Genomic DNA, 26,219 nt, shown 5'->3' with positions numbered 1-26,219 from the left:
ATGAGGCCTGCCCCATCATGCAGCAGGCTTGTCCGCTGGCTTGGCAGTGGTGGTCCAGGGTTGCTTACCTCTAAGTTTGGAGCTTTTGGGGACCAAACCCTGGCTTCTGGGAAATGGCTGACCTCTTGCTTTGCCCTGCGGCCAAAAGGAACGAGAGACTGAAGTCCTAGGTCTGGGAGTGGCAACTGATAGTAAGAAAGCAGACTTAGGTGCCACCAGAGTGGCCACCACCTTGTCCAATTCTGGACCAAACCAAATGTCTCTGGAATAAGGAAGGGCTTCAAGCGCCTTCTTAGATTCTGAGTCAGCCCTCCATGTGTGCAACCACAGGGCTCTTCTGACTGCAATAGCGGAAGTCGTCAATTTAGATGTTAAAATCCCTGAGTCAATGGCAGCTTCGGAGAGATAGGAAGCTGCCTCCCTAACATACCCCACCAGAGAAACCAGGTTCCCCTCTGTAAGTGCCCGAGGTGAGCCAGTCATCTAAAGCATCCGCCCAGCGGCTGACAGCTTTAGCCACCCAAGCCGATGCCAGGGCTGGACGAACTAGAGCACCCGCATTAATACAAATGGGCTTCAGGAAATTTTCCAGCTTACTATCTGTAGGATCCTTGAGAGATGCAGTGTTAAGGATAGGAAAAAGGGATGACTTAATAAGGCATGTAATATGAGAGTCCACAGGGGGAGGAGACTCCCACTTAGCCCTGTCCGCTGCTGGGAGAGGGTAAAAAGTAGCAATGCACTTGGACACTTGAAAGAGTCTATTGGGGTGAGACCATGCCTGCACTAGAAGATCCTCTAGCTGTGCTGAAGATGGAAATTCCATTACTGTCATCTTTTATCTTTTAAAGACAAGTGCTTTAGATCTAGGAGTCAGCACAGCATCCTCAACAAGGAAAATAGCCTTGACTGCTTTAATAAGAGCCTCTACATCTACTGGAGACAAAGTCTCTTCAGGGACTGAAGACATTTCAACGTGAGGGGTAATAGAAGCACTCACTTCCCGATTTGAGGATACTTCAGAGTCCGAAGCTCCCCCAGATAGAGGTGTCAAGTTCTCGCATACCGCAGGACTGCGTCTGGGAGCCCTATCTTTAATCAGCATTTGCTGACAAGATGCAGACACGTGAGCAAGTCCCTGGACTGACTAAAAAAAAGTCTGCATCCACAGTGGCTCCACTATAGGAAGCTGGGGCACCACGGTAGGGATCGGGGGCACTGGAGCTGCCATCCGGTCTACAAACTGCCACATTACCTGCTTTAATATAGACGCCCAAGCTGGTTCCTGACTGGATTCAGCAGCAGAGATCACCTGTTGCAGGGCTGTAAAACAACCAATGCAAAAGCCATTGTGCTCCTTACCTGAGGAGAGATGACGACAATACATTTTTTACAAGTGCACATCACTGAAGCACCCACCTCCTTGGGGGTCTTACTTCTGGACACTTATCGTCGCAGAAATCCCCTCACACACCCAAATGACAAAGGGAGAAGGGAGGTAGCAAAAAATGGTCTAAAAAGTGTTAAGTATAAATATACTGAGAGCTGTACTCATCCTGCCAGGGATGTCCCCCAAGTGACCAGTGATAGCAGGCACACAGACAGAGTACAAATACATGAACATGGACTACTCACAATGCATGAAAATATGGGCAATATTACTCAACAATCCAGCTGTACAGACAGGAAGGAGATACATATATATATAACCAGGCTGCAGGTTATAGAGGAGACAGAAGCTCATCTGCTCCCCCCGTGTTGCTGAGGCAGGGTGAGGAAATGGGCACTCAGCATGGAAAATGGGGCAATGGGGGGGGGGGGGGGGGGAGGAGGGGAAGAGATCCTTCATGGGCCTTGCTGTGTCTGTGAGAAGAGCACGCCCCAGGGTTGGGGGGAGGGCACCACCTTCCGTCTGGCCGGACCCACAGGGTAATTGATGTGGCTGCTATTAAGCAGCCCCCTGCTGCACTGTACTTCCCTGGTGGTCTAGCGGGTGGTGCGGTAGACCGGGAGCCCCCACGAGGCAGTACTGCCGGTGGTCTCCTAAACCGGCGGTAAACAGCCGCGGCCCGCTGCTCCCTGACATCAGATGTCAAGAGCCCACAGCTGAAGTCACCGGCCCGTCCATAAGTGCTGTAGCCCTGCCTTACACTGTCCTCTCATAGTAAAGAAAATTACAACTAAAATAAATTAAATGCGGGGGGGACCTACGCCTTCAAACACAGTCCCCCTTGCAAAGAGGCACCAAACTTAAAACTGAGTGAGGTCCAGTGGCTGGGAGCGGGGTATAGAGGAGAGGAGTCTGAGCTTGTGGGTGTTTTTCAATTAGCTATTTGGTGCCCAGACTCTAATTTCCAGGACATATCCCAGTGTCACCTAATGGAGGAATAAGAAATAGGGGGTCTCCCAGCACTCTCTCTCTGACCATTGAGGCTTATTCTTAATGGAAGGAAATGACAGTGGTGTTTATAAACAATTGATTTATTAATATATCAGTATAAATGTAATGAAATCTTATATATATTAAAAAAAAATGTTACATTCAAATTATTGGGTGTATTCTCATTAATTACAAAAATATATATGTAAAATAAATGTGAAAAAAATAACTATTGTATGGTACCCAATACTGATATACATAAGACATCACATAAACAAGACAAAATTTAACATGTACCAAAGCCAAAGAAAGTGCACATGGGTGGTAAGATGTGAGTAATACTCTTAATAGCGAATTAATCTACTCCACAGAATAACACTTCAACCACTTGTCAGTGTGCAGTTCGCTGGATGTTAAATGTGGCAGGGTTCTCACATATAAGCAAGTTAGTCTCTATGCTGTGCCTCGTATGTGTATGTCCCTTCAGGTGACGAACTTTGTGGCGCTGGTTTCCAGTAGCAACCGTAATTCTCTGCAAACAGTTTCTAATAGTAAAAGGCGGGAAGGTTGCCTAAGGTGTGGTTAACTCACCCCTCTTGATTTTAGTCTGTATCCGGGTTGTAGCGCTAACACACCGGTCCTTTTCTGATGTGTGCTTGACAAAAAGAACAAAGTGTCTGCTAGCAGACTGTAGGAACGCTTGCGTGTGATCACGAGTCAGCGTCCCAATTAATGTGTTCCGCTATCATTGCGACTGCGGAACACATTGATTGGGACGCTGACTTGTGATTACACAGAAGCGTTCTTACAGTCTCCCGGCAGACACTTTGCCTTTTTTCTTTCATATAGGAAGATATCACCTTTAAAATGACAACTAAACCCAAATATATTTCATCTGAGCGTTTATTCTATTTAGAAAAGCCAAACAACAAATGTATTAGGCCTGAGACAATGTGACAATGGCACAGGATACATAAACTGCAAATTAAACAATAGGTATAATCTAACAATATCCATAGTAGTTTAGAGCCTGTGTTCCATAAAATAATTGAGATTAAAATGGTTCAATCTAGTATAACAATACATATCTCTGCATATGAAGTAAGGGGTAGAAGAGAGGTTAGGCTAGGTGGGTAGTGTGTGAGTGCGATATGAAGTTGTCAGGTCATCAAATTAATTAGAGCATATAAGATGTTGCACTTTGTTTATGGAAAGGATGAGCTATCCCCAAAGGATGAAAGTCAAGGTCTCCATGCATTATCAAAGAAAGTCTCTAAAGTAATTAGGATGCAAGCCGCTCCAACATAGTAAGAAGAATATGCTTTGGATGATAACGTGAATATCTAAAATTTAATTTGTACCAGAATATCTTAAACTTTGGCAATGCCAAATTACAGCATGATATAAAGAACCCTTCTTGCAGCAGAGGAGAAGCTACAGATGGAGAGAGCTTTTTGATAGTTAAGGTCGAATACACTCCCACATCCAGCATCCCACTTGATGTAATGAGGCTCTGTCAGTGGGGTATTGTGCTTAAAGAGAGAATTATGTAATGTGGAAATGAGGCCTTTTGATCTAGAATGAAAAAGATGGATTCTACTATATTGAATAACCTTTGGTAAAATGTTGAATTTGAAGGTTATTTATTGTGTGTGTGTGGGGGGCACAATACCCATTACAGTGGTCCCAATATATATTATGGATCACGAGCAGTGGCGTAACTAGGGTATTTGGAGCCCAGGGCAAGTTAAAAAAACGCAGTGAAAACAGTAGAGGTCCCCCCTTATGCAGTGCCCCAAGTAGTGGCCCCCCCCAATGCAGTGCCCCAAGTAGTGCTCCCCGCCCTATGCAGTGCTTCCAGTAGTGGTCCCCCCTATGCAGTTCCCCCTTATACAGTGCCCCTGTAGCAGCCCCCCTATGCAGTGCCGCCAGTAGTTTTCCCACCTATGCAGTGTCCCCAGTAGCAGTCCCCCTTATGCAGTGCTCCCAGTGGTGCCCCTTATACAGTGCCCCCAGTAGTGGTCCCCCCTATGCAGTGCCCTTTATATAGTGCCCTCAGTAGTAGCACTCCCTATACAGTGCCCCCCAGTAGTGGTCCCCCCTATGCAGTGCCCCCAGTAATAGTCGTCCTTATGCAGTGCCCCAAGTAGTGGTTCCCCCTATGCAGTGTCCCTAGTAGTGACCCTTATATAGTGCCCCCAGTAGTAGTCCTCCTTATATAGTGCCCCCAGTAGTAGTCCTCCTTATGCAGTGCCCCCAGTCCCCGCTATGCAGTGCCCCTGTAGTAGTCCCCCCCTATGCAGTGCCCCCAGTACTGGTCCCCCCGATGTAGTGCCCCCAGTAGTAGTTCCCTCGATGCAGTGCCCACAATAGTAGTCCCCTTAGCAGTGGTAAAGACACGTTGAAAAAAAAAAAAAAAACACTTACCTGAATCCTCGCTCCTGCTCCCGCCAACATCCGCTCCTCTGTCCTCCTGGGCCGGCCCGCTCTACATTATGGGAGAAACGTCATGACGTCTCTCCCAACACACACTGCGGGAGCCGGAAGATGGAGCTCATGAGCGAGCTACAGCCCGGCTCCGTCAGTGGGCGCAGCGCAGAAGTCAATGAGAGTCTGTACTCTCATTGGCTGCCAAAACAAACACTGCCGCCGTGTAGTACGAGTGTACTAGCCGGCGGCGGCGGTTTGTTACTGTGTAGTGCGGACCGCACTCCGTGTGGTGCGCACTATACTGACCTCGACCAGTGTCCTGGACATCAGATATTGGCCAGAAAGTTAAGACTACAATGAATTAAGCTGTCAGTCAGTTATAAATGCACCACTCTCCTAAAATGTCAAGTTGTTGTAAAGGAGTGTAAGAGTAAAGTTGAACTTCGTTGTAACATACCAGTTATTTCATGCATAATGTCAAAGTGCTTTACTTGCTATTTAAAGCATTAGCATTTGTATAGATGCAACATTCTAGCCATTGATATTAGCTTACTTTCTGTATCCTCTTGTTGTCTGGAGCTCACAGCTTCAAATACGGTTTTCAAAATGACACGCAAGTCACTTGCAAAGTTAGTCTGCAGTTGGTCAGCAACACCTAGAGAGCAAAACATCTAAAGTCAGTTCTGGGGTCATTGCTGCAAGCAGATAGCAGGCAATATCAGAGAAGGGCTCACCAGCGATGCATACAAAGAGACGATGCAGCATATCATTATCACTACGGTACCGGGACCGCACATCTTGGAACTTTGAACGCCTAGATGAAATGGATAGGACACTTATTGGACACGCCAGTGTTAAATACCTAATCTATAAGTGAACTCAAGTATGTTAAATTATATTAATATAGATTTTTTAAAACTTGCATTTCAGTGATAAATTCAAGTATAAAAATGATCAATTATGCTTCATCCTGTCTTATCTATATTCCAAATATATACACTGTGGCCACTTTACATGCTTCTTAATCCAACTATCTAATCAGCCAAACAAATGGCAGATCTCAATGCATAAAAACATAGACACGGTAAAGAAGTGCAGTTGATACGACCAAACATAAAAATGTGCAATAAGTTTTCGAATGCACAAAAAGTATTATATTTACACTACATTTTTTCAAAGCCAAAGGAGTCAATATAAAGGTACATGCGCTCAAACCACTTGGTGAAGCAGCTGGACCAGTCTGAAGAAGATATGTATTCTACATGCTGGATGAAGGTCTCCATTGCAGCTTCAGGTGACTCAAAACAAATCGCATGCATCTTGCGCTTGATTTGTGGGAACACGAAGAAGTCAGGTCTGGACTGTATAGCAGATGGCGTTCATGGACCACTTTCCTGGATTTGTGGGCAGGTGCATTGTCATGATGAAGAAGGGCACCACAAGCGCGAGTTCTTAGACGGCGCCTGGAAATGGCTTCCAGCACTTGCAGAAGGATTTGGTTGGCATTCCAGTCCTCAGTGACTGTGCGCTGCTGCACGAGTGGTCAAAATTCTCCTGCTGGCTGGCCGCCGGGGCTCCGATGCGGAGGGTAATGCCAGCTTTTGCTGGAGTTACCCCATTGAAGCCTATGGGCTTCTCCCGCATTGCGCGATCGGATCCTTCCCAGCGTGCCCCGCGGCCGCGTTGCTCTGCGCATGCACAGATGGACTCCCGGGTCATTAACCCGAAAGTCCACAGTGCATCGCTGATCGCAAAGGACAGCTCTTAACGGAAGAGCTGTCCTTTGCGGTACTGATCGCAATGCGTTGTCCGGCGGGATGTACTCCGCAAGGTTGGTACATCCCGCCCAGGCTCACCAAACCTGGAATATTGAAGATTGTAAAAATGTCACCTGGTGTGATGAATCTCTATTTATGCTGCAACATGCAAATGGCAGGATCAGAATTTGGTGCAAGCATGAATCCATGTAATAGTAATAGTGTTTCACATTAGGACTCTTAGCTGGAGATGTATCAAATCTTCTAGAGAGGACACGCTTCCCCTAGCAACCAATAGCTTAGTTATAATTTATGGACAACTTCTCCCATTTGCTCGTTAGAAAGTTTGATATATCTCCCCCTTAATACCAACTAAACATGCAAAAGCCAACCCAAGTTTTGTTGCCAACTATGAGCATATCCTTTATGTCCACCCATCTTCTAATGGCTACTTCCAGCACAATAATGCATCATGGGGTTTGATGATTTAAGCAGTGAAACGTGTGAAGTGGACCATAGCAACCAATCAGCTTCTAGGTAGCATTTGTTAAGTATATTCTATAAAATGATAGGTAGAAGTGGATTGGTTGCTATCGACAACTTCTCCACTGGTCCCCTTCTTCACTCTTTTCACTTCTTGCTACATCTTCCCCATGTCACAAAACACACGGCATTTCAAGCTGGTCCGCAAATGTGACAATGAGTTGAGTGTACACGAATGGTCTCCACATTCACCAGATCTTAATCCAATAATGCCCCTTTGGGATATAATAAAACAGGAGATTTTCAGCGAATGTGCAGCCAAAAATAAATTTTTGTGCATAAATGTTGATTAAAACCCCATATTTATAAGTGAGGTTTAAACATATTCCTTTAAGTGGAATGCTCTTTATAATAAGTTAAGTCAGTCTATATTTGTTTTTCAACAGGTGTATCTTCCATATTTTGCTTCTTTTATCAATGGCTAAAATGGTATAGCCCAGGAGCAAGAGGACAATTTTGTAATAAAATCTAAAATATACTTTAGCAATACTGTAACAGTTTTAAGCTTTATAACTCATTTAGTCAAAGCCAGCACCATTATTATGCAAAATCTAGGTTCTTCATCTAGGACACCAATGGTTAGGGTGTGCCCAAACACTAAGTGAGTGACAGTGTTGTGGTTACCAACACTCAGCACTGGCCACTGACATGGGGGATAAGTAGTCAGCAGCTTCTTACCTGGGAAGTGGCTACATATGGCTCCTCAATGTTAGCGAGTGTGGCTCTGGGCTATGAGGTCACAGCCCAGCACCACAATTCCAGTTTGAGAAGCAGCAAATGCCGTTCCCCAGCTTATGCCTGCTAAAGCAAGAAAGGACCCAATGCCTGAGGGTGAAAGGGGCTCTCACCGAGTTTATGCAGGTCTTGCATTTACTTTTACAGAAATTTACTTGAAGATCTTAACTAACAAAAAAATTCAACCACAGAAGATGCGTTGGTTATACAGGGGAAAGACTAGGGTAATGGGTATATGTAAAATAATAAAACATAGAAACATACAATTTGACGGCAGATAAGAACCACTTGGCCCATCTAGTCTGCCCCATTTTTAAATATATTGTTACCTCATTCCTTATTGATGCTTACTTCTTCTGAAGGATATCCTTATGTCTACCCCATGCATGTTTAAATTGCTCTACTGTCTTAGCCTATACTACCTCTGATGGGAGGCTATTCCACTTGTCCACTACCCTCTCTGTGAAGTAATTTTTCCTCAAATTTCCCATGAACTTACCACCCTCCAGTTGCAGAACATGTTCTCTTGTTCTAATACTTCTTTCTTTGAAGAATGTCTCCTTCCTTTGCCTTGTTAAAACCCTTTATATATTTGAATGTTTCTATCACGTCCCCCCTTTCCCTTCTCTGCTCCAAACTATACATATTAAGATCTTTTAGTCTTTCCTGGTACGTTTTGGGTATAGACCTTGCACCATTTTAGTTGCCCTTCTTTGTACAGTCTCTAATGTATTAATATCCTTCTGGAGATATGGCCTCCAGAATTGAACACAGTATTCGAGATGAGGACGTACCAATGACCTATACAGTGCTATTAGCACTTTTCTTTCTGCTACTGATTCCTTCCTCATTGCTTTGTTACAAGGTGTGCTTGCCTTTAAGTCACCTGAAATAGTGACTCCTAGATCCCTTTCCTCTTCAGTAGTTGCCAGTATATTGCCATTAATACTATATTTAGCCTTTGCATTTTGGAGACCCAAGTGCATGATCTAGCATTTTTAAGCATTAAACTGTAGTTGCCACGTTCTTGACCATTCCTCTAGTCTACCTAGATCATTAATCATTTGTTTTACCCCTCCTGGTGTGTCTACCCTGTTGCATACCTTTGTGTCATCTGCAAAAAGGCATAGTTTTCCCTTCAATACCATTAGCAATGTCACAAATAAAGATATTAAAAAGCACTGGTCCAAGTACAGATCCCTGAGGTATTCCACTGGTAACATTTCCCTTTTGAGACTGTACTCCGTTTACTACAACTCTGTTTCCTATCCTGCAGCCATGATCTTATCCATTCAACTATCTTTGTATCCAATCCCATGCTTTCCAGTTTATTTAACAGTCTGTGATGTGGAACAGTGTCAAAAACCTTACTAAAGTCTAGATTAGCTATATCTATGCCCCCCCCCTTCATCCATTTCCTTAGTCACCCAGTCAATAAAAAAAAAGTCAACAAGATTTGTTTGATATGATCTCCCCCCAGTAAATCCATGCTGTTTGGGATTCTGCAAATTGCTGGATTTGAGATAATCTACGACTATTTCTTTTAAGAGTGTTTCCATCAATTTCCCTACTATTGATGTAAGGCTCACTGGTCGGTAGTTGCTTGCCTCTTCCTTGCTTCCACTTTTGTGCAGTGGGACAACGTTTGCTGTTTTCCAATTACTCCAGTAGCTAGTGACTGGTTGAATAATTCTGTTAATGGTGTTACCAGCACCCCTTTAAGCTCATTTACTATCCTTGGATGTATCCCATCTGGCGCCAATGATTTATCCACTTTCAGTTTTGAGAGTTCTGTTAGAATCTTCTCCTCTGTAAATGTGTTTGTTCCTACCTCATTTTTCTGATCACACCTGCAACTTAACTGTGGCCCCTTGCCCTCTCTCTCAGTAGTGAATACTGAACAAAAATTATTATTAAGATGATCAGCTATTACATTGTCTCCCTTAGCAAGATTCCCTCTTTCTGTCTTTAGTCTTTTTATTCCACCTTTTGTTTTTCTCCTTTCACTTATAAACTTAAAAAAAAAGTTTTGCCCCCTTTACCCACTGACTGAGCCATTTTCTCCTCAGCTTTTGTCTTTGCACATCTGATTACTTTCTTAGCCTCCTTCTGTTTTACAAGATATACCTCTGTCTTCATTATTTTGCGTCTGCTTGTATTTCCTAAAGGCCATCTTTTTTGCATTCACAATACTTGCTCCCCCTTTCCCAAATCACACTGGCTTCCTTTTTGTCTTGTGGTTTTCCTAACCCTTTTGATACTAAAGGTCTGTTGCCTTTAATATTGCACTTTTTACATTTTCCCACCTCTCCTGCACTCCTTTCTTTTTTTAATTCTTTATTTAGGAAGCTCACAAAAACAGATATGGAAGACATAAAAACAGAATAAGCCTTACAAATGAACTATTTTTAAATCAAATTATTGGCAGTAAACCAAAACATATAAGGGAATTGGTAGAAGGGGGGAAGGCATGGGGGGGGGGGGGGGGGGGGGAGGTGGGAAACAGGACTACCAAGAGAAATAAGGTATCGTAAAGAATAACAGATATTGGACAGAAAGCGTTAGAAGAAGGAAGTGCCGCTTGAAGAACAAGAAAAGTTTTCAGCTAGTTAGAGGAGTTTGCCACTTAGAGGTCAGAGTAGAGGGAGGAGAGCCATCTCCTGTCCTCCTTTCAAGTTCCTCCACTCTGCCAAAGATTCGCTTACACATCTTCCCATCCCTGCAAAATCAGCCTTCCTAAAATCTAACACCATAGTTTTTGTATTTGGTGAGTATATGCAGCATATATGAAGGGGGAATAAATGATCAGTGGGTGACCTATTGTAATATCACACCAAATATAAAATAGCAACCCCACATAGAGATCCAATTGACAAAGAAAACACATACAATATCCGATAATTATTGGAGACTGATAAATGCACACATGATCATAATGTGGCCAAACTAGACAGCAATAACAGCCCTTGTTACTACCTAGCTCAATAGGAAGAAACTGAGCAAGAGTGCTATTCTGTGCACATATAGATTGTCCCCTCAAACATACCCTCATCTCTTAAAGAAAAAAAAAAAAAAAAGTATGTGATAGGATTATTTACCCAATGGTGTATCTTGTGTGCATATTGCGTAGTATTTCTGTTGACCTCTTTGTATCATTCTGTGATTTTGCATCCTGGTTTAGAAAGCGTTCTTCGTCAGAGCCAGCTGGCATATTGCCTCCCTGGCTACTAGAGGTGTCCTGAACACAAGGATCAGAATTGAAGTCTGTGCCCAATACTGCAGGGTTAAATGCACTAGTACATTCTTGTACAGAATTTGCAGCAACTGTGTTTTGGGAACACTGTGCACTAGGAACTGAGGGCTCATGATGTAGAGTTTGTCCACTGTCTGATATGGAACTGGTATCAGTAGAGATAGGCAGACACGATGATAGGTGTACAGAAGGGTCTTCGGAGGAAGCTGAGCACAGCGCTCTCTCCAGGGAAAATAGCTCATTCTTGGTCAGTATGCAGAGGAGCTCCCTGAAAGACATAGGTTGTTAGCTTCATCAACATTTATGTAGTGCTAGCATACTCTACAGTGCTTTTCAGTTAGGATGGGAATTTAATAGAAAGAATTAAGAGCCCTGCTGGCAAGCTTACAATATAAAAGTAAAATAGGAGTTTGAGATATGAGGTCAAGTGCCACACTGCAGTGGTAACAGAACATACAGAGGTGTCCTCATTCACTTATGCTGGGTACACACCAGGGTATGACGTGTCGTCTAGTTTGTATCCGCTATGTCGCTGACGACGTGCGCGCCCCCCCCCTCCCGTGCGTCGTCAGCAACTTCACCCGTCAACATCGCTCCCGGGGGCCATGCTGCCGAATGTAACATGACCCCCGCCGTCGCTGCAGACAATCGGCAAGTGTGTACGCACTTGCCGATGCCGGCACCCCGCCAGCTCCAGTCGCTTACAACATAGGTACACACTAGACATCGTTTAGTGTGTACCAGCCATTAGCGTTTTTGGACTATATGGTACAAGGCAAGTGGTGCGACAGACACTTCACCATGGACAGCAAGTTTTATACTTTCATTTTTTAGCATCCACAGCCACACACAAACAGAGTTGTAGTGCACTGGTGTGTGTAGTTCGCTTACAATCGTGGCAGTGTAAATTTGCACGATGCATGTCACTGTATACCTTGTGCTTTTGTCACAGCAAGTGTTAAAGACAATTTGAGTCAATTATTGAGGAAGCAATATTGGAGGAAAAAGAAGATGCATGGCGTGGCTTAGACATTTTTCATGGTGTGTCAAACAGGGCTATTTGGCGTGATGTGAGGATAGGTCTATAAAGGTCTATAGAGTTAGAGGGTTCTTTGAGTATAGAGAAAGAATAAATGTAATAAATAAATGTAAGTTTTGTATGACCAATGTAGAGGGCTGGTAATTGGGTAGAAAAGTCTGGAGGTTAAGGTGGTTTAGACATTTGATATGCTTAAATAGAGGTACATTTTTACTCAAAGCTTGAAGGATTTTAAAAAGAAAAGTCTTTTATAAAAGTGAGAGAATGCCACAGAGTGGGTGCAGCCTGGAAAGCCCTGTAACTAGGAATGAGAGCATGTAATGAGTGTGCATGAGATGTGTAAACTGAAACATTTGAATGTTCCTTTAACTTGCACTATTTTCCTTACCATGGCCTACTGACTGACTAATGTTGGCCAGGCAATTAACATCTTAATATGTTAGACAGCAAACTGTAGATGTTAAGGATGACTGCTGCACATCCCCTTCTGTATCAAAGTAGCTAGCCTCAAACCAATCCCAAACCCAGCAGGTTTTATTTGAGCCATAATAAATTGGGCAGTACCACCTAACTTATGCAGGGAATGTAACTTAATTGTGCAGGCAAGTTGTTTTTTTTTTTTTAATTCCTAATCACCGTATTTTTTTCAGCAAGCCAAAAAATGGACTGAAAAGTTCACACAGTTCCTCTGGTCTTTTCTCCAAGTTTAGGGGTCCATCAGGAAAAATGAGCAGCCCACTGTAAGAGAACAAGGATCAATGCAATATTCATCAAAACCAATGCAAAATTAATATTCTTTCCGTGTTTGTCAACTGAAGTTTTGGTGTGGCAAGAAACTACTAAATAGCTTCAATCCATTAGAGTCCACCATATTTACTCTCCAACAGCTACAAGTAGATGGTAGAACATAGTAAAAAAGGGCAGACTGGAGCCAGACCAGCTTACATTATGAGCTACAGTATGTACTGATTTTTATACCATCTCTCCTCACCTGATAATTGCTAACCGTGGGATTGATATCATCAGCTCCGGCTCACAGTCATCAATCATTTCCTGTGTAAGGAATCCGCGCGCCAAAGCTCTGTTTCAAAAATCAGATAGAAAAGTAATCTCTTCAAACAAGGTTATAGGTTATGGTCATTTATGGTCTTCATATATACAGGGTGTTAGCATATGAATTAGCAGCACCGAGATCTGTTCGTGCTGCTGATCATCCATATAGACTGATAAGTAATTCTTACTTCACCCCTGGAAAAATTTCATTAGCAATGTGAAAACCCGACTGTTTCAAAAGCCATATCCACTATAGGGGTGGCTAAGCCACCACACAAGTTAGTGATGGCAAGGTCCCCTACATAATATACAAACGTATTGGATGCCTTCCTAACCAGAAGTAGTCGACAGTCCGACAGTCAGAATCCTGCACACGCACTATACCGGCTGTGGGTACTCCACGGTTGAAAACGCCAACAACTTCATAGGTATGTATTAGGGTTAGCGGTAGGCAGCAGGAGGGCAGGGTTAGGCTGCATGAGGTGGGGGCGGGGGGGTTAGCCTTAGAATACTTAACAAAAATCGCCGGCATTTTCACCAACAGGATTCTGCTGCTGTCATTCCAACCATCGGGATTCTGACCATCAGGATGCCGTACCCAAACCTTCCGAACTAGAAATGCTCAGCAGCCGGCAAATTTAGCCACCCAAGCCGATGCAAGGACTGGATGAGCCAGAACCCCTGCATTCACATAAATGGATTTTAAGAAATTTTCCAGCTTCCTATCCGTAGGATCTTTAAGAGATGCCGTTTTAGGGATAGGTAGAAGGGATGACCTAATAAGACGAGTAATGTGGGCATCCACTGGGGGAGGAGACTCAACACTTCTGCAGGGAGGGTGTAAAAGGTGGCAATACGCTTGGAAACCTGAAAGTGTCTACGGAAATTCCGCCACTGTCTTTTTCTGTCTCTTAAAAATAGTGCCTGGGATCTAGGACAGGTGTTCCCAATCACGATCCTCAAGGCACACTAACAGTCCAGATTTTAAGGATAGCCATAGTTGAGCACAGGTGACTTCATTAGTACCTTAGTTATTTTGATTTAACCATCTGTGCTTAAGCATGGATATCACTAAAACCAGGACTGTTAGTGTGCCTTGAGGACCGAGGTTGGGAATCACTGATCTAGGAGGTTGCTCTGCATCCTCCACTAGTAGGATTGATTTTACTGCTCTGATAAAAGCCTCTACGTCTACTGGGGACATAGCCTCCTCTGGGATAGAAGACATCTTTACATCAGAGGTAATAGTAGCACTAGCCTCGCCATCTGAAGAAATCTCAAATCCGAGCCACCGCCCAAAAACGGAGTGGAGCTCTCGTGAGGAGCAGGCTTACATCTAGGAGCCCTGTTCTTATCAACCATTTGCTGAAAGGACGTGGATACCTGAGCCGACCCCTGTACCGACTGTGCAAAAGTCTGCATCCAGGGTGTCTCCGCCATGGGAATCTGTGGTACAGCAACAGGGACAAGTGGCACTGGAACAGTCATGCGGTCCATAAAACAATCCCTAGTGGTCTAGTGGGAAGCACAAGACACAGAGAGCCCCCACTACCAGGCCCGCCGCAGGTCTACTGCACCGAAGGGCAAGAGAATAAAATCTGCATTTCCCTGTGTGTAGGGAGCTGTCTCACCTATCCCCGGGGAGCACCGGCTGTGGCTTGCTGCTCCAGATGTTCTGGAGTCCACGGACGAAGTCATTGACCCAGTCGCCACTGCTGCGTCCTATAGGACGCCCTACACTGCTCACTCCTAACAGTAAAAACGAATGTAAATAAAAATAAATAAATAAAACACGGGGGGAACCATCTAACATAGCCCCCCTGAAAATGGTGCCCAGCTCCTGCCGGCACCAAGCTCAAAACTAATGGCGGGGTATACAAGAGAGAAACCTGGGCTTGTGGGTAATTTCATTAACTATTTGGTGCCCAAACTCTTCTCCAGGCTATACCCACAGTGTCATCACTGTGCCCCCTAGTGGAGGAAGAAGAAAAATGCGTGTACAAATATTCCAAATAAGGTTTCTGGTTCTGCTGTCCTGTTGTCTTTTGTATGCATTCAATGCTTAATAGCAACATTTACAATGCCCCTATATGGTGCAAGAGAGGAGAGGGGACTGTTTGTAGAAGGCAAGTCATAATTACCTGGTCACAAAACAATTGTAATATCAAAACAGACTAAGGGGGGGAATGCGATTAGCCCCGTTAAAAAAGGGTGGTAGCCTTTAACACCTGGGGCTATTCCATTCCATCCCTTTTCTACCAGAGACTCTTTATAACACCCGTTAAATTAACGTGTTAACGGGTGTTAGCAGATAGAATCTGTGATAAATTCACGGACCGATGACCCGAAAAAAAAATCCCCATTAAGTGCAGCCTGCCTGCCTGCCTGATGCAGATTGAGAACACTGGTTGAATTTCAGTATACAATATATTATCCCATATTGCAGATTTTATAATATATATATATATATATATATATATATATATAATCATGAACATACACCACCTTATTTACAGAATAAAAAGTAATGAGCCAAAAATTATAATTTAAAATTGTTTACCAAATTTGTTACAATCCATGGAGCAACTGCTTCTAAAGTACGTACTCACCTGGTAACAGTCTCACAGAAAAGGACTGCCACCTCTTGCTGCTCATAGATTTCCTCTGGAGTCTTCACATTGGCCACTAATGACATATACCTGCCACAAAATTGTATAACATTATCAGCATTTCAATAATTGATATGTTAGCAATGGATTGTGTATGAGAAAGAAAACAAACTGAAGCATCAGAGTCATAGGATGTAAAAAAATAAAATAATTACTCAGAGACTAATGGATGGAGATAATGTACCAGCTTAACCAGCTCCTAACCGTCATTATTCAAACATAGGGCCGGATTCAATTAGTTTCGCACCCGCGATATTTTTCCGCCTGCTGCACTTTTCACCTACATTGCGTGTTTTTCCTGCGGAAACTTATCGGGAGCACCCCCGCTATACGCCGTATTCAATTCCGAAAGACGCGAAAACGCGTTCCGGCGAAAGTCAAACAGACGAAAAGTGCTGTCAAAATTGGGGAAAATCAGCCTGACGCCCCACAAAAGATGCACTAACATTGGGGATCAATGTAGATGCCCCCGAATAGCCCTAATAAAGCCATTTGGGGTACTTTAGTGTCAATTGCCTCTAATTTGCGCTTTTACACAAGTGGTGAAGAATAGCATTAAGCAGTTGTTTTTGGGGAAAATACGTAGTCCTGTCAAATTTGGGGTATATGAAAATGGGTGCAAGCATGGTTTAGAGTTGATAAAGTGAAGTTTTAAAGAACATAAAAAAGGCACCTCAAGCAAACACCTGCAATCCAAAAAACACCTCCCCCACACTTGCAGATCCCCCTAAGGTCTATTTCGATACCTTAAAAGTTTGTACCCCGACCTTGACCTTTTTCGCCCCCATTTCCAAAGTAAATTTTTGGAGTGTTCCTCATTGAATCTTTTTTTACGCAGTTATCCGTAAGGTGGCTGTTCCAAGGGTGCTGAGTGGTTTCCGCAGCTTTGCACCCCAAAACCGCAATTCTGCACTTTTTTCCGCCTGCTATTCAGAGGCGAATCTTTTACGCCTATTACATTGCATTGATTTTCCGCGTACGCAAAAAGTCTTTGCAATTGAATACGGTGAGAAGTTTCCGCCTGGCGTAATGACGTCATCTGTGATACTTTTTCGCAGATGCCAACTTTTCGCCGCTAATTGAACACGGCCCATAGCCTGTGACATGGCAGTTAGGAGATGATTGGCTTGTACTTTACCTCCATCCAAGGCTTAGACCCCTAAATCCTTATCTTATGCAAACTGCAGGATGCTTAACTTTGAGCAGACTATGATGTCATGAGACCCTTCCATATCTTTGGAGAAATGGAAGACCTTTGCTCACTAATGAAATAGCAGGAAATCTAAATAAAGTCCATCCCAGTTTTCCTGTGATGGCACAGGTTGAGTATCCCTAATCCGAAAAGCTCCAAAATACTAAACTTTTTTTTAGCAAGTGAAACCTAAGCTTTCTAATATACACAAACTTTGTTTCATACACAAAATGAATACAAATACTATATAAAATTATCTTCATGCTGTGTATATGAAACAAATTAATAAGACTTGGGTCCCATCCCCAAGATATATCATTAGGTTATGCAAATATTCCGAAATAAGTTAAAATAGTAAACACCATAAAAGTTTAACAAGACACTCCATCTCAAAATGTTCCCTGAAAACGTACCTCTTCGGCTAAGCTGATCAAATTTCCGCCATCTTCTTAACCTCCCTAGGCTATACTGTCCGGATTTCCACCCTCTATGCAATTTTACACACAAAATGTATTAGCTTTCTGTGCTGAAACAATCCTCTGATGCCCAAACATTGTGGTGTGACTGGAACATATAAGCCACCAAGGACTTCTTCCCATTACAACCTGGCTAGACCAATTCACACTATGGGTAGTCCAATTCCCTGACATAGACACATCCATGCCAACACCCATTGGTATTGCAAGTTTTCCCCATAGAGGTGCAGGGAAAAACTTGAGATGTACGGGCTATTTTACTGACTGATATATACGCAGCAGGGCATCGTGGTTATACCCTGCAGCACTCTGCCAGGAAACACACATATGTCTAAGAGCCCAATAGTTACCAATGCTCACATTATAGGCAGAGGCAGGGGTCAGTTCTTTACATTACCCCAGAGACCTCTGATTGAATACGTGAGTTAAAGAGAAACTACAAGACAATCTAATGGTTATGGCTAGTTGGGGTGAATAAAGTGGTGGAGATAATTGCATACTTTTATTCCTATGATCACTTTTATTAAATGCTTTCAATCTAGTAATGGTTAATTAAAGAAAAAAAAAAAAGAAAGTAGTAATTTACTAAAGTTAGTTCTATTTGTGTATAAATAGTTCCTGTTTAGAAACCTCATAAACAAGGGGTCTCCATTTAAAACATATCCAGGGGCTCAGGAGAAAACAAGATCCTGGCTATAATGCCTTTAGCATATTTGTAAATACTTTTATTGTATGACTCTTCCAGTCCAAGGCCAAATATACAAATCTTAGGATCCAGCAACGGAAGCATAGGAGCCGCAATTTAAATATCAATGCAATCCTGAGCCCAGATATCAAACACAACAGGGAGGTCCAACAGAAGATGCCAAAACCAGCTTCCAAGATCCTACATTAAGGGCAATTCGAGGCGGTACGAAGACCGATTTTAAACAGTGTTAAAGGGGAGTGATATACTCTATGGAGAATATAAAAGTTTTACGCCACCTGTTTACCACCAACAGGTCATGTTTTATGGACAAGTGAATTGATCTACTTTGCTTGGTCAGTATTTTACCTGCTTCCACAGACAGAAATCCTGAAAACATGACGATACGGGATACGTGAGGGTTGGGGTTGAGAACTACTGGTCTATATGTAATGTGGGGTGTTAAAATACAGAATGTATAAAAGAGAAGTGTGAAATTTGCATGGTGTATTAAACGTATTGTAGCGATATACACCGTATGTACACAGTATAAACACATTATTCCATATACAAAGGAACCCTTTGAAACACAAGGCAAAGGAATAAATATAAAGAAGAGGACAACAGCATTATCAAATACACACCTTAGTTCAAACTCTGCACAAAGCTCATCATACTCTAGCAGTGCCTTGTGGGTAGTTTCTGGGTAAATGCCGGGATCCTCAAGGCTTTGTTCCCTAAGCACCCGTCGCAAGTCTTCCAGGCTGTGCAGTAGCTTTTGTGCCAGAGGTCGAAGTAAAACACCATCTGCCTCCTCCACTTCAACATATGTGCCACCTACCATAAGCTTGACAATTATACAAAATATTTAAAATAGGAGAAATAAAAATGTTTAGGATGCATAGATTTGTCATTTGCCTTACACACAGACATACCTCTGCAGCAAATAATAGGTGGGTGGTCATTGTATCATTCACAACATCATCAGGGAACTTGAGGTGATAGTCTCTCTGCCTCCTTTTCGTAGGTACGCACTGTTCCAGAATCTGCTCTAGTAGCATCAGCATGCGATCCTGCAGGCAAAATAAAATATTGGAAGAGAAGTTGGCCCAGAGGGTTAGTTTGGAAGTCAGATTACAGAAGAGCCCCCACCTCTACCTTCAGAGGTTTCTTCCAGCACAACACAAAACCACCTTAGCTGTCTCTTCCAATAGGATATGCTCATGCTGGGTCTGATTCAGAGTTGGGAGCAAAGCAAATGTTGGACAGCTTTATTTTTGCACTGTCATTTAGACTTCAGTTTGAACACACCCCTCTCACATCTAAATCTCCTGCACATTTTACATCCACCTCCTTTCCTCAGTGCAGCATGGTTTTGCCAAGGTATAAAGTTACTCCTTATTCTTGTTTTGCTCTCCACTGCATCAAACCTGTTATTGTCTGAGTCCCAAATCAGTCAAGTAGGGACCCAAAATAATGCCATGTAATGGTGATGTTCTGAATCTTTTCCGTGTTATATGCTGCCATATGTATTAAAAGTAGGTTTTTCAGTTCTGATCAACTCCTACTTCCTTAAAACTTCAACCTATATATGTATGCTAAATAGGATCCCCCCACTCCACCCATTAACTAAAACCAAAGGAGCTCACTCTTGCAGAGCTCTACTGCAGAGTTAAGTAGGAAAGAGACTACAATGCAGTGTCTCAATTTGCAAAAACTGTATTTGGTAAACCTTGTACATTACACTGCAATGTAAGAAGGCAAATGTACACACTGCTGAAAGCTACGTCAGAGGAGCACTGATATGACAGTCGGGAAGCCGGCTGCCGGTATTAAGGCAGCCCGTTTCCCGATTGTATACCGATTTTCCAGTGCACCCCTATGGGTGCACTGGACTCCTTTCTAAGGGATAGGAAAAGGAACATAACTCTTAGTACACACATACCTCCTGTTCTAAGACTTGTTTGCTGTTTACTTAATATCCATGTGCTCTGTTCCTAAGTGCAGTTAACCATTATCCCCTCCAGATATGTGAATGTGTAGCATTGTCATCAAGTTTACATATCATGTACAAAACTTCATTACCTGGCTGTTGTGCAACTGGCTGAGCAGCACCAAATAATTTTGTGGATCCTTTTGCACATCCAGGCATTGTAACTCCTGCACAATTGTGCTGACCTCCTCATCAATGTAAAAGAATTTTGCCAGCAGACGTGGATCTGACTTCTGTGAAGAAATAGGGGGTTAAGCTTGGAGAACATGTTTTATTGTGAATACTAAAATTCACAACAATACATTATGGTGAATATAAAAGTACAGTAAAACTAGACACAGACTGTATTGATGCAATGCATCCAGCTGGTAGGATCACACCTTCAGGGCTCTCTTCCCTTATGTACTGTTCCTTCACTCACTATGGGGCCTATTTAGCATTAAATATTTGCACTTCACTCCGAGCACATTCCAGGGATGGGCTCCTTTCGGAGACACTGTCCCTGCGTGTGCTACTTAATATATTTGGGCTGCATGACCGCATACTGCAAAGCAATCATGCGCACTAATATCGTGCCCAGATCGCATTGAGCATGTGATTCTTGATAAATGGGCACCTATATACCATCATCTCCTACCCATTACCAACAAAGACACCTAATCTCAGGGTTCAGCCTACACTGCTTCTGTGATGTTATGACTGCATGTGCAGCAAAGGTTATATAGCTTGTATCCTATATTACGTAATGTTTTGTACTGTAAGTCTCTTGTATATTTTGTTTTCGTTATGCACTATGTAATGTGCTGCGGACCCCTTGAATTACCATGTAAAACATAATGATGATAATTATAACAGCTAAAATAGCACACACTGGGTGGAAGGGGCAGACATTACCAGTTAGTGATATGAACGACAGTGTAGCTCACTTGTGGCACAAACCGTTGTTTCAAATTCTGCCTTATGGAAAACTTGATGAGCAGACTATTCTTCCCAGAAAGAAGGTGCTTACACTATGGGGCTGCGGTTCAGTTGCCAGCCCACACGGGACCAGTAGCAAACCATGCTGCTCTTGCGAAACCATGCATCAACTGACATACTGCCTGGCCCCTTCACTGCCAAAGAGGCATGCTTCTTCCTCAGCACGACTTCATCGCAGGACCAGGAGGTTGAAGGGTGTGATGGCAGAAATGGTGGCACTCATAATTAACAAGTACAATAAAGTCAAAGTTTTTCTGTTTGAAAAACTATTCCTACATGTTTAATGTACAACTGTTACTATATAGTTTCTCATTGGAGTCTGCTTAGGGTTGCTATATTTTAAAAAAATAATAAACTGGGACACATTTGCAGGGATCTCGCCGGCACACACCACACCCTATTACATACCCCATAATATTGGGATTCAAATCAAGGTTGTACAAAGGGGATGCAGTTTATATGCCGGCAGTCGAAATACCGTAATCCCACCGCCCGACATAATGCCGACGCCGATACCCCGAAGGAAATCGGGATACCGGCGTCAGAATGCCAAAAGTCCAGACTGTGGTAAGTATGCGCAGTTAGCCAGGAATAGGGGGGTTAGGATTAAGCACCCCAGGGGGAGATTAGGGTTTGGCACCATCCAGGGAGGCTTAGGTTTAGGGTGTTGGAAGGGAGTGTTAAGGTGCCTATACATTAGGCGACCTGAAACTCTGACCGTCTAGCATTCAGACCTTCAAGTCGCCGAGGTGCGGCGCCCGCACTGAACGTCATTCAGTGAAGGAGCCAGATTTCCTATCTCTAGACATGCCGAACCTGACTAGCGCCGTCAGGTTGACGGCATGTTCAGTAGATAGTCGGGGATGGCAAGGACCCAGCGTGCATGCGCATCGCTGGTCCTTGTTGGCTATCCATTACCTGACTTTGTGATCGGATTGTTGACCAAGTCAGGTAATGGATAGGCCCATTTAGGCATCAGTGGGGGTAGGTTAGGGTTAGGCACCACTAAGGTAGAGTTGGGGGGAGGATTAGGGTCCTTACTTGCACCTTTTGGGATTCTGCACCATTCGGCATTCCAGCGTCGGTATTTAAACCGGTGGCTATTCAGCCGCCAGCATCTCATACCAATTCCTGTACAAAGAATTGAATGGTGCTTCAGTTATGTTTCTTTACAATTGGTGCCTTAATGAAGATATATGTCGTTCAGTGCAGGCACAATCAATCATCTGCAAACATGCTGAACCTGACGATATCGTCAGGTTGACCAGCATGTTTGAACGATGATAGATGTCTAGAAGACCAAATTTTCAAACGATTCTATCATTATCGTTCAACTTAATCGTCTAGTGGAAAGCCCCCTTAAGTCAGCTACATAATTAATCACTGTGCTGCAATAGTGCAATGCATTATTGCTAATTAGTGATTGTGATCAGTGTAGTTTGGGCAGCCTGAATCAGACTGTTTAAGGGAATAAAGAATGATATATTATAAGGTGAGCCCTAACTTCTATGGATATAATCAGTGGACTGTGGGCCTGATTCAGAGCCGCTTGTAAGCGGCCGCTCGTTCGCTCTGAGCGATGTTCGCACAACTGCGCATGGGTCGTAATGCGCATGCGCAAACCAGTCATTGCAGTCGGAAATCGGGCGCTCGCAAATCAGCGAGGGGCTGCTAATTTGATTGACAGAATGTAACGTTTGTGGGTGGTAACAGGGGAAGGTGCTTGAAAACGGGGGAGTGGAGATCCGAACGCAGGCGTGCCAAACGGTCAAAAGGGCGTTTAATGGGAGTGCATAATTAGTAAAGGAGCGTCATCGACCACGTCACTTGGTTGTCTTTTAGCCTGAACTGCTCGCAGTGATAGCGGTAAGAAAAACCAACCACAAGCGCTGCGAGCAGTTCAGATGCCTTTCGATGTACCCGATTAATCTAATAAATACCAGAGATGACGTGTGTTGCGAACGGCAAAGGGGGTCTTTACAAAATAGCGAGCGCATTTTTCATTCGCTCGCTCAGACATAGAGGCGTCAACAAACCGCAAAGAACGAGCGCTCAATTTAAATAGCCGGACCCTTTTTTGGAATAACCGTCCGCAAATAGCGTCCGGCTCTGAATCAGGCCCTCTGTACACAAGTTTCAGATCAATGAAGTTAAAGCTATTACATTAACTAGATGTTTTAGTTTTTATAACAAAGATTACAGAATAGATTATTTTTCATGATACTGAAGGAAAAATAAATAAATAAATAAATATATATATATATATATATATAAACACAGGAACTTAAAACCATACATGAAGCAGACTCTTGGCCAGCTGTAACAGGAGCAACTTAAGTCAGAACAGGACATTGCTTTAGTCATGTTGTGTGTCATGTTTCAAAGCTTTAGGGCTGGGTGTTCATACTTTTACATGCACGTCACAGTGAATGTGTCATACAATCCTGGAAATATAGCATGTGCATACAGGCATCATGGGAATTGAGGTGGTTAATAGAATTAATGTGTTTTGTTTTTTTTTGCTGCTGAACTAAAGGTCCCAGCAAGCCCCATCATGGCCAATTGTAATGGTTGCCAGACATGCTGGCACAAAGAGCTACAAGTGCCAGTATTCCCTGGCATTCGGGACCCACTGAAACCCTGTAGTCCATCTATAAAAAAAAAAAGAAGAAAAAACAAACAAAACAGATGTTGGAAAATGTGTATTAATCAAATAAATACTCTCCCGACAGAGCCCTATTTATTCACCTATATTACAAAAGGTCCATGTAAAATCTTGTCCCATGAGGACCCCCAATGCAAATGACCAGTTAAGCTGGTCATTATACTGCAGTACAAGTCATTGTCATTGATAATAAATACTGTGGCATTGGTTAGAATCAGTGTAAAGCCACTGCATTTATCATCAATGACAATGACTTGTGCTGCAGTATATGTTGAACGCACACCTATAATCTGCTCAACCCTGGTTAATTAATGTGAGAAATTAGTGGGATAAAGTAAGAGCAGAATAAAGTATCTGAGGTGAAATATGTTTTGTTCCAAAATATGACAGCTGTAAAACAAGGTAAAGAACTGACCCTACCATGGATAACACTGGGGAACAAAAATATATATTTTTTTTCTTGCCAAGGATTTAAGATCAGTTAGAGAGTATTTTCGCATTAGATCTTCGCTATAGCTGAATTGGCTCCAGTTTCCAAATTAAATGAAAAATTATAAAATTCAATTATTTTCTCCATTTGAAGTACCTTACTAGCCTAGGCCTGCTTTACTTAACAGAATCGAATTAGTTTAGCTTTTTTTTTTTTTTTTAACAACTACCCTCTTTCAACAATAACAAGGATTTGTTTTATTTGTGATAACGTAGCTGGTAGTCACGTTTGCGTCACATAACACATTCAAATCTCCTCACTAACGCTGGGAGGAAGCGTGGAAGTGCACTGCTGAGCCTGCTGGGACATCCTCAGACCACAGCCACGCCTCCTCCCAGCATATAGAGTACCGAGTGATGCAGTTAGCACACCTCCTGTTCCTTTGTTCATCCCTCTCTCTGGCCGGGATGTACTAACAGTGGCGCTACTTACCGCCAGTCACCGCATCCCTACTGATCGCATATGTACTAACATATGCGATCAGTACCACAAAGGACAGCTCTTCGCCGTGGACTTCCGGGTTTATGATCCGGTACTCCATCTGCACATGTGCAGACTGAGGCAGCAGCCGCGGGGCATGCTAGGAGGATCCCTCATACCAGTGCGATGCGGTAGAAGCCCATAGGTTTCTGTAGGGTAACGCCAGAAAAAGTTGGCGTTACCCTCCACATCGTAGAGCCGGGGGCCAGGTGAAGATGGTACAGATGGAAAATGCGGTAAAACTCAGAACGGGGTTTACACCGCATTTTCCATTTAGTACATTCCGGCCTCTGACCCACCACAACCAATTTCCCGCTGTTTGGCCTTGTTTTTTGTTCAGTACGTTCTCTGCTTTTGTTGGGAGTTAGCACTGAATGTGTGAAACAAAACGTTTTCGCCGTAAAAATTAGTTCTTCTCAGAGATGGTGAACAAACAACCCTGATGTTTTTTGTTATATTCTGTTCTATTTATATTTGTGTCAAATATAGTGTTGCGAAAGAAAGAAAAAATATAATTGTATTCGTAAAACAAGCGTATCAGGCTTATTTTGGACGTCACATAAGCCAGCAAGCCAATATTTGGGTGCCTCTCAAAGTTTGTAAAACCTGCTTGGAATCACTCTGCAATTGGACTAAAGGTAATCGAAAAGGACTTAATTTTGGCATATCTATGATGTGGTGTGAGCCAAAAGATCACTTGAGTGATATTTTTGTGTTGTAAATCTGAAGGGTATGAATCGATGTAAGAAACGCAAATGGGAATACCCAAGTATGAATTCTGCAAAACAACCGATAACACATAGCATAAATTTACCTGTACCATCATTCAGTTCTTTGTGCGAAGTTGAATCCGATATGGAAATGTTAATATCATCCAGTGCAAGTGACAACACAGATGAAAGGGAGTTTGAAGAAAGTTCCTCTACTCCAAACAAATTTTCTTAAAAACAGAACTAAACAATTTAATTTGTGACTTGAATTTATCGAAAAAAAAGGAGCTGAGCTTTTAGCATCCAGACTTCAAGAAACGCACTGTCTTGAGCTGGATGTTACTATAACGTCGTATCAAAATAGAAAGCAAGCCATACTGCCGTTCTTTAGCCAAGATAATCTTGTGTATTGCAACAATGTTCCGGAACGTCTCCATATGATGGGTTTACCAGAATATCGAGCAGAAGACTGGCGGTTCTTTTTGGATAGTTTTAAAAGGAGTTTAAAATGCGTATTACTGCACAATGGGAATAAATTTTCTTTGATTCCTATCAGTCATTCAACAAAACTTAAAGAACAGTATGAAAATATCAAGTAATGGTGCATACACACGATCAGATTTTTCCTTCAGATATGAACGATAACGATTTAAAAATCGTTCAGTCGTTCATATCTGAAGGAAAATCGTTC

At 42.9% G+C, this 26,219-nt stretch overlaps 1 protein-coding gene across 1 annotated transcript in view; it reads right to left on the bottom strand.

Annotated features, from left to right (window-relative positions):
- LOC148435807 (lateral signaling target protein 2 homolog) overlaps positions 1–26,219 on the bottom strand; it is a 48,337-nt gene that overhangs the window by 7,206 nt on the left and 14,912 nt on the right. Inside the window, exons 2-10 of the mRNA XM_088465441.1 lie at positions 20,298–20,438; positions 19,148–19,285; positions 18,857–19,059; positions 15,800–15,889; positions 13,129–13,218; positions 12,774–12,875; positions 10,944–11,366; positions 5,545–5,624; positions 5,364–5,465 (exon numbers count right to left, since the gene is read on the bottom strand). Of these exons, the coding sequence (XP_088321567.1) occupies positions 5,364–5,465; positions 5,545–5,624; positions 10,944–11,366; positions 12,774–12,875; positions 13,129–13,218; positions 15,800–15,889; positions 18,857–19,059; positions 19,148–19,285; positions 20,298–20,438 (1,369 nt within the window). The remainder of the gene's footprint in view (positions 1–5,363; positions 5,466–5,544; positions 5,625–10,943; positions 11,367–12,773; positions 12,876–13,128; positions 13,219–15,799; positions 15,890–18,856; positions 19,060–19,147; positions 19,286–20,297; positions 20,439–26,219) is intronic.

This window comes from Taudactylus pleione, unplaced genomic scaffold, assembly GCF_031769625.1.
Source record: "Taudactylus pleione unplaced genomic scaffold, aTauple2 ptg001990l, whole genome shotgun sequence".
NCBI lineage: Eukaryota > Metazoa > Chordata > Amphibia > Anura > Myobatrachidae > Taudactylus > Taudactylus pleione.
Note: the sequence above shows the minus strand (reverse complement) of the source record. Positions and strands in the feature narration are given on the sequence as shown.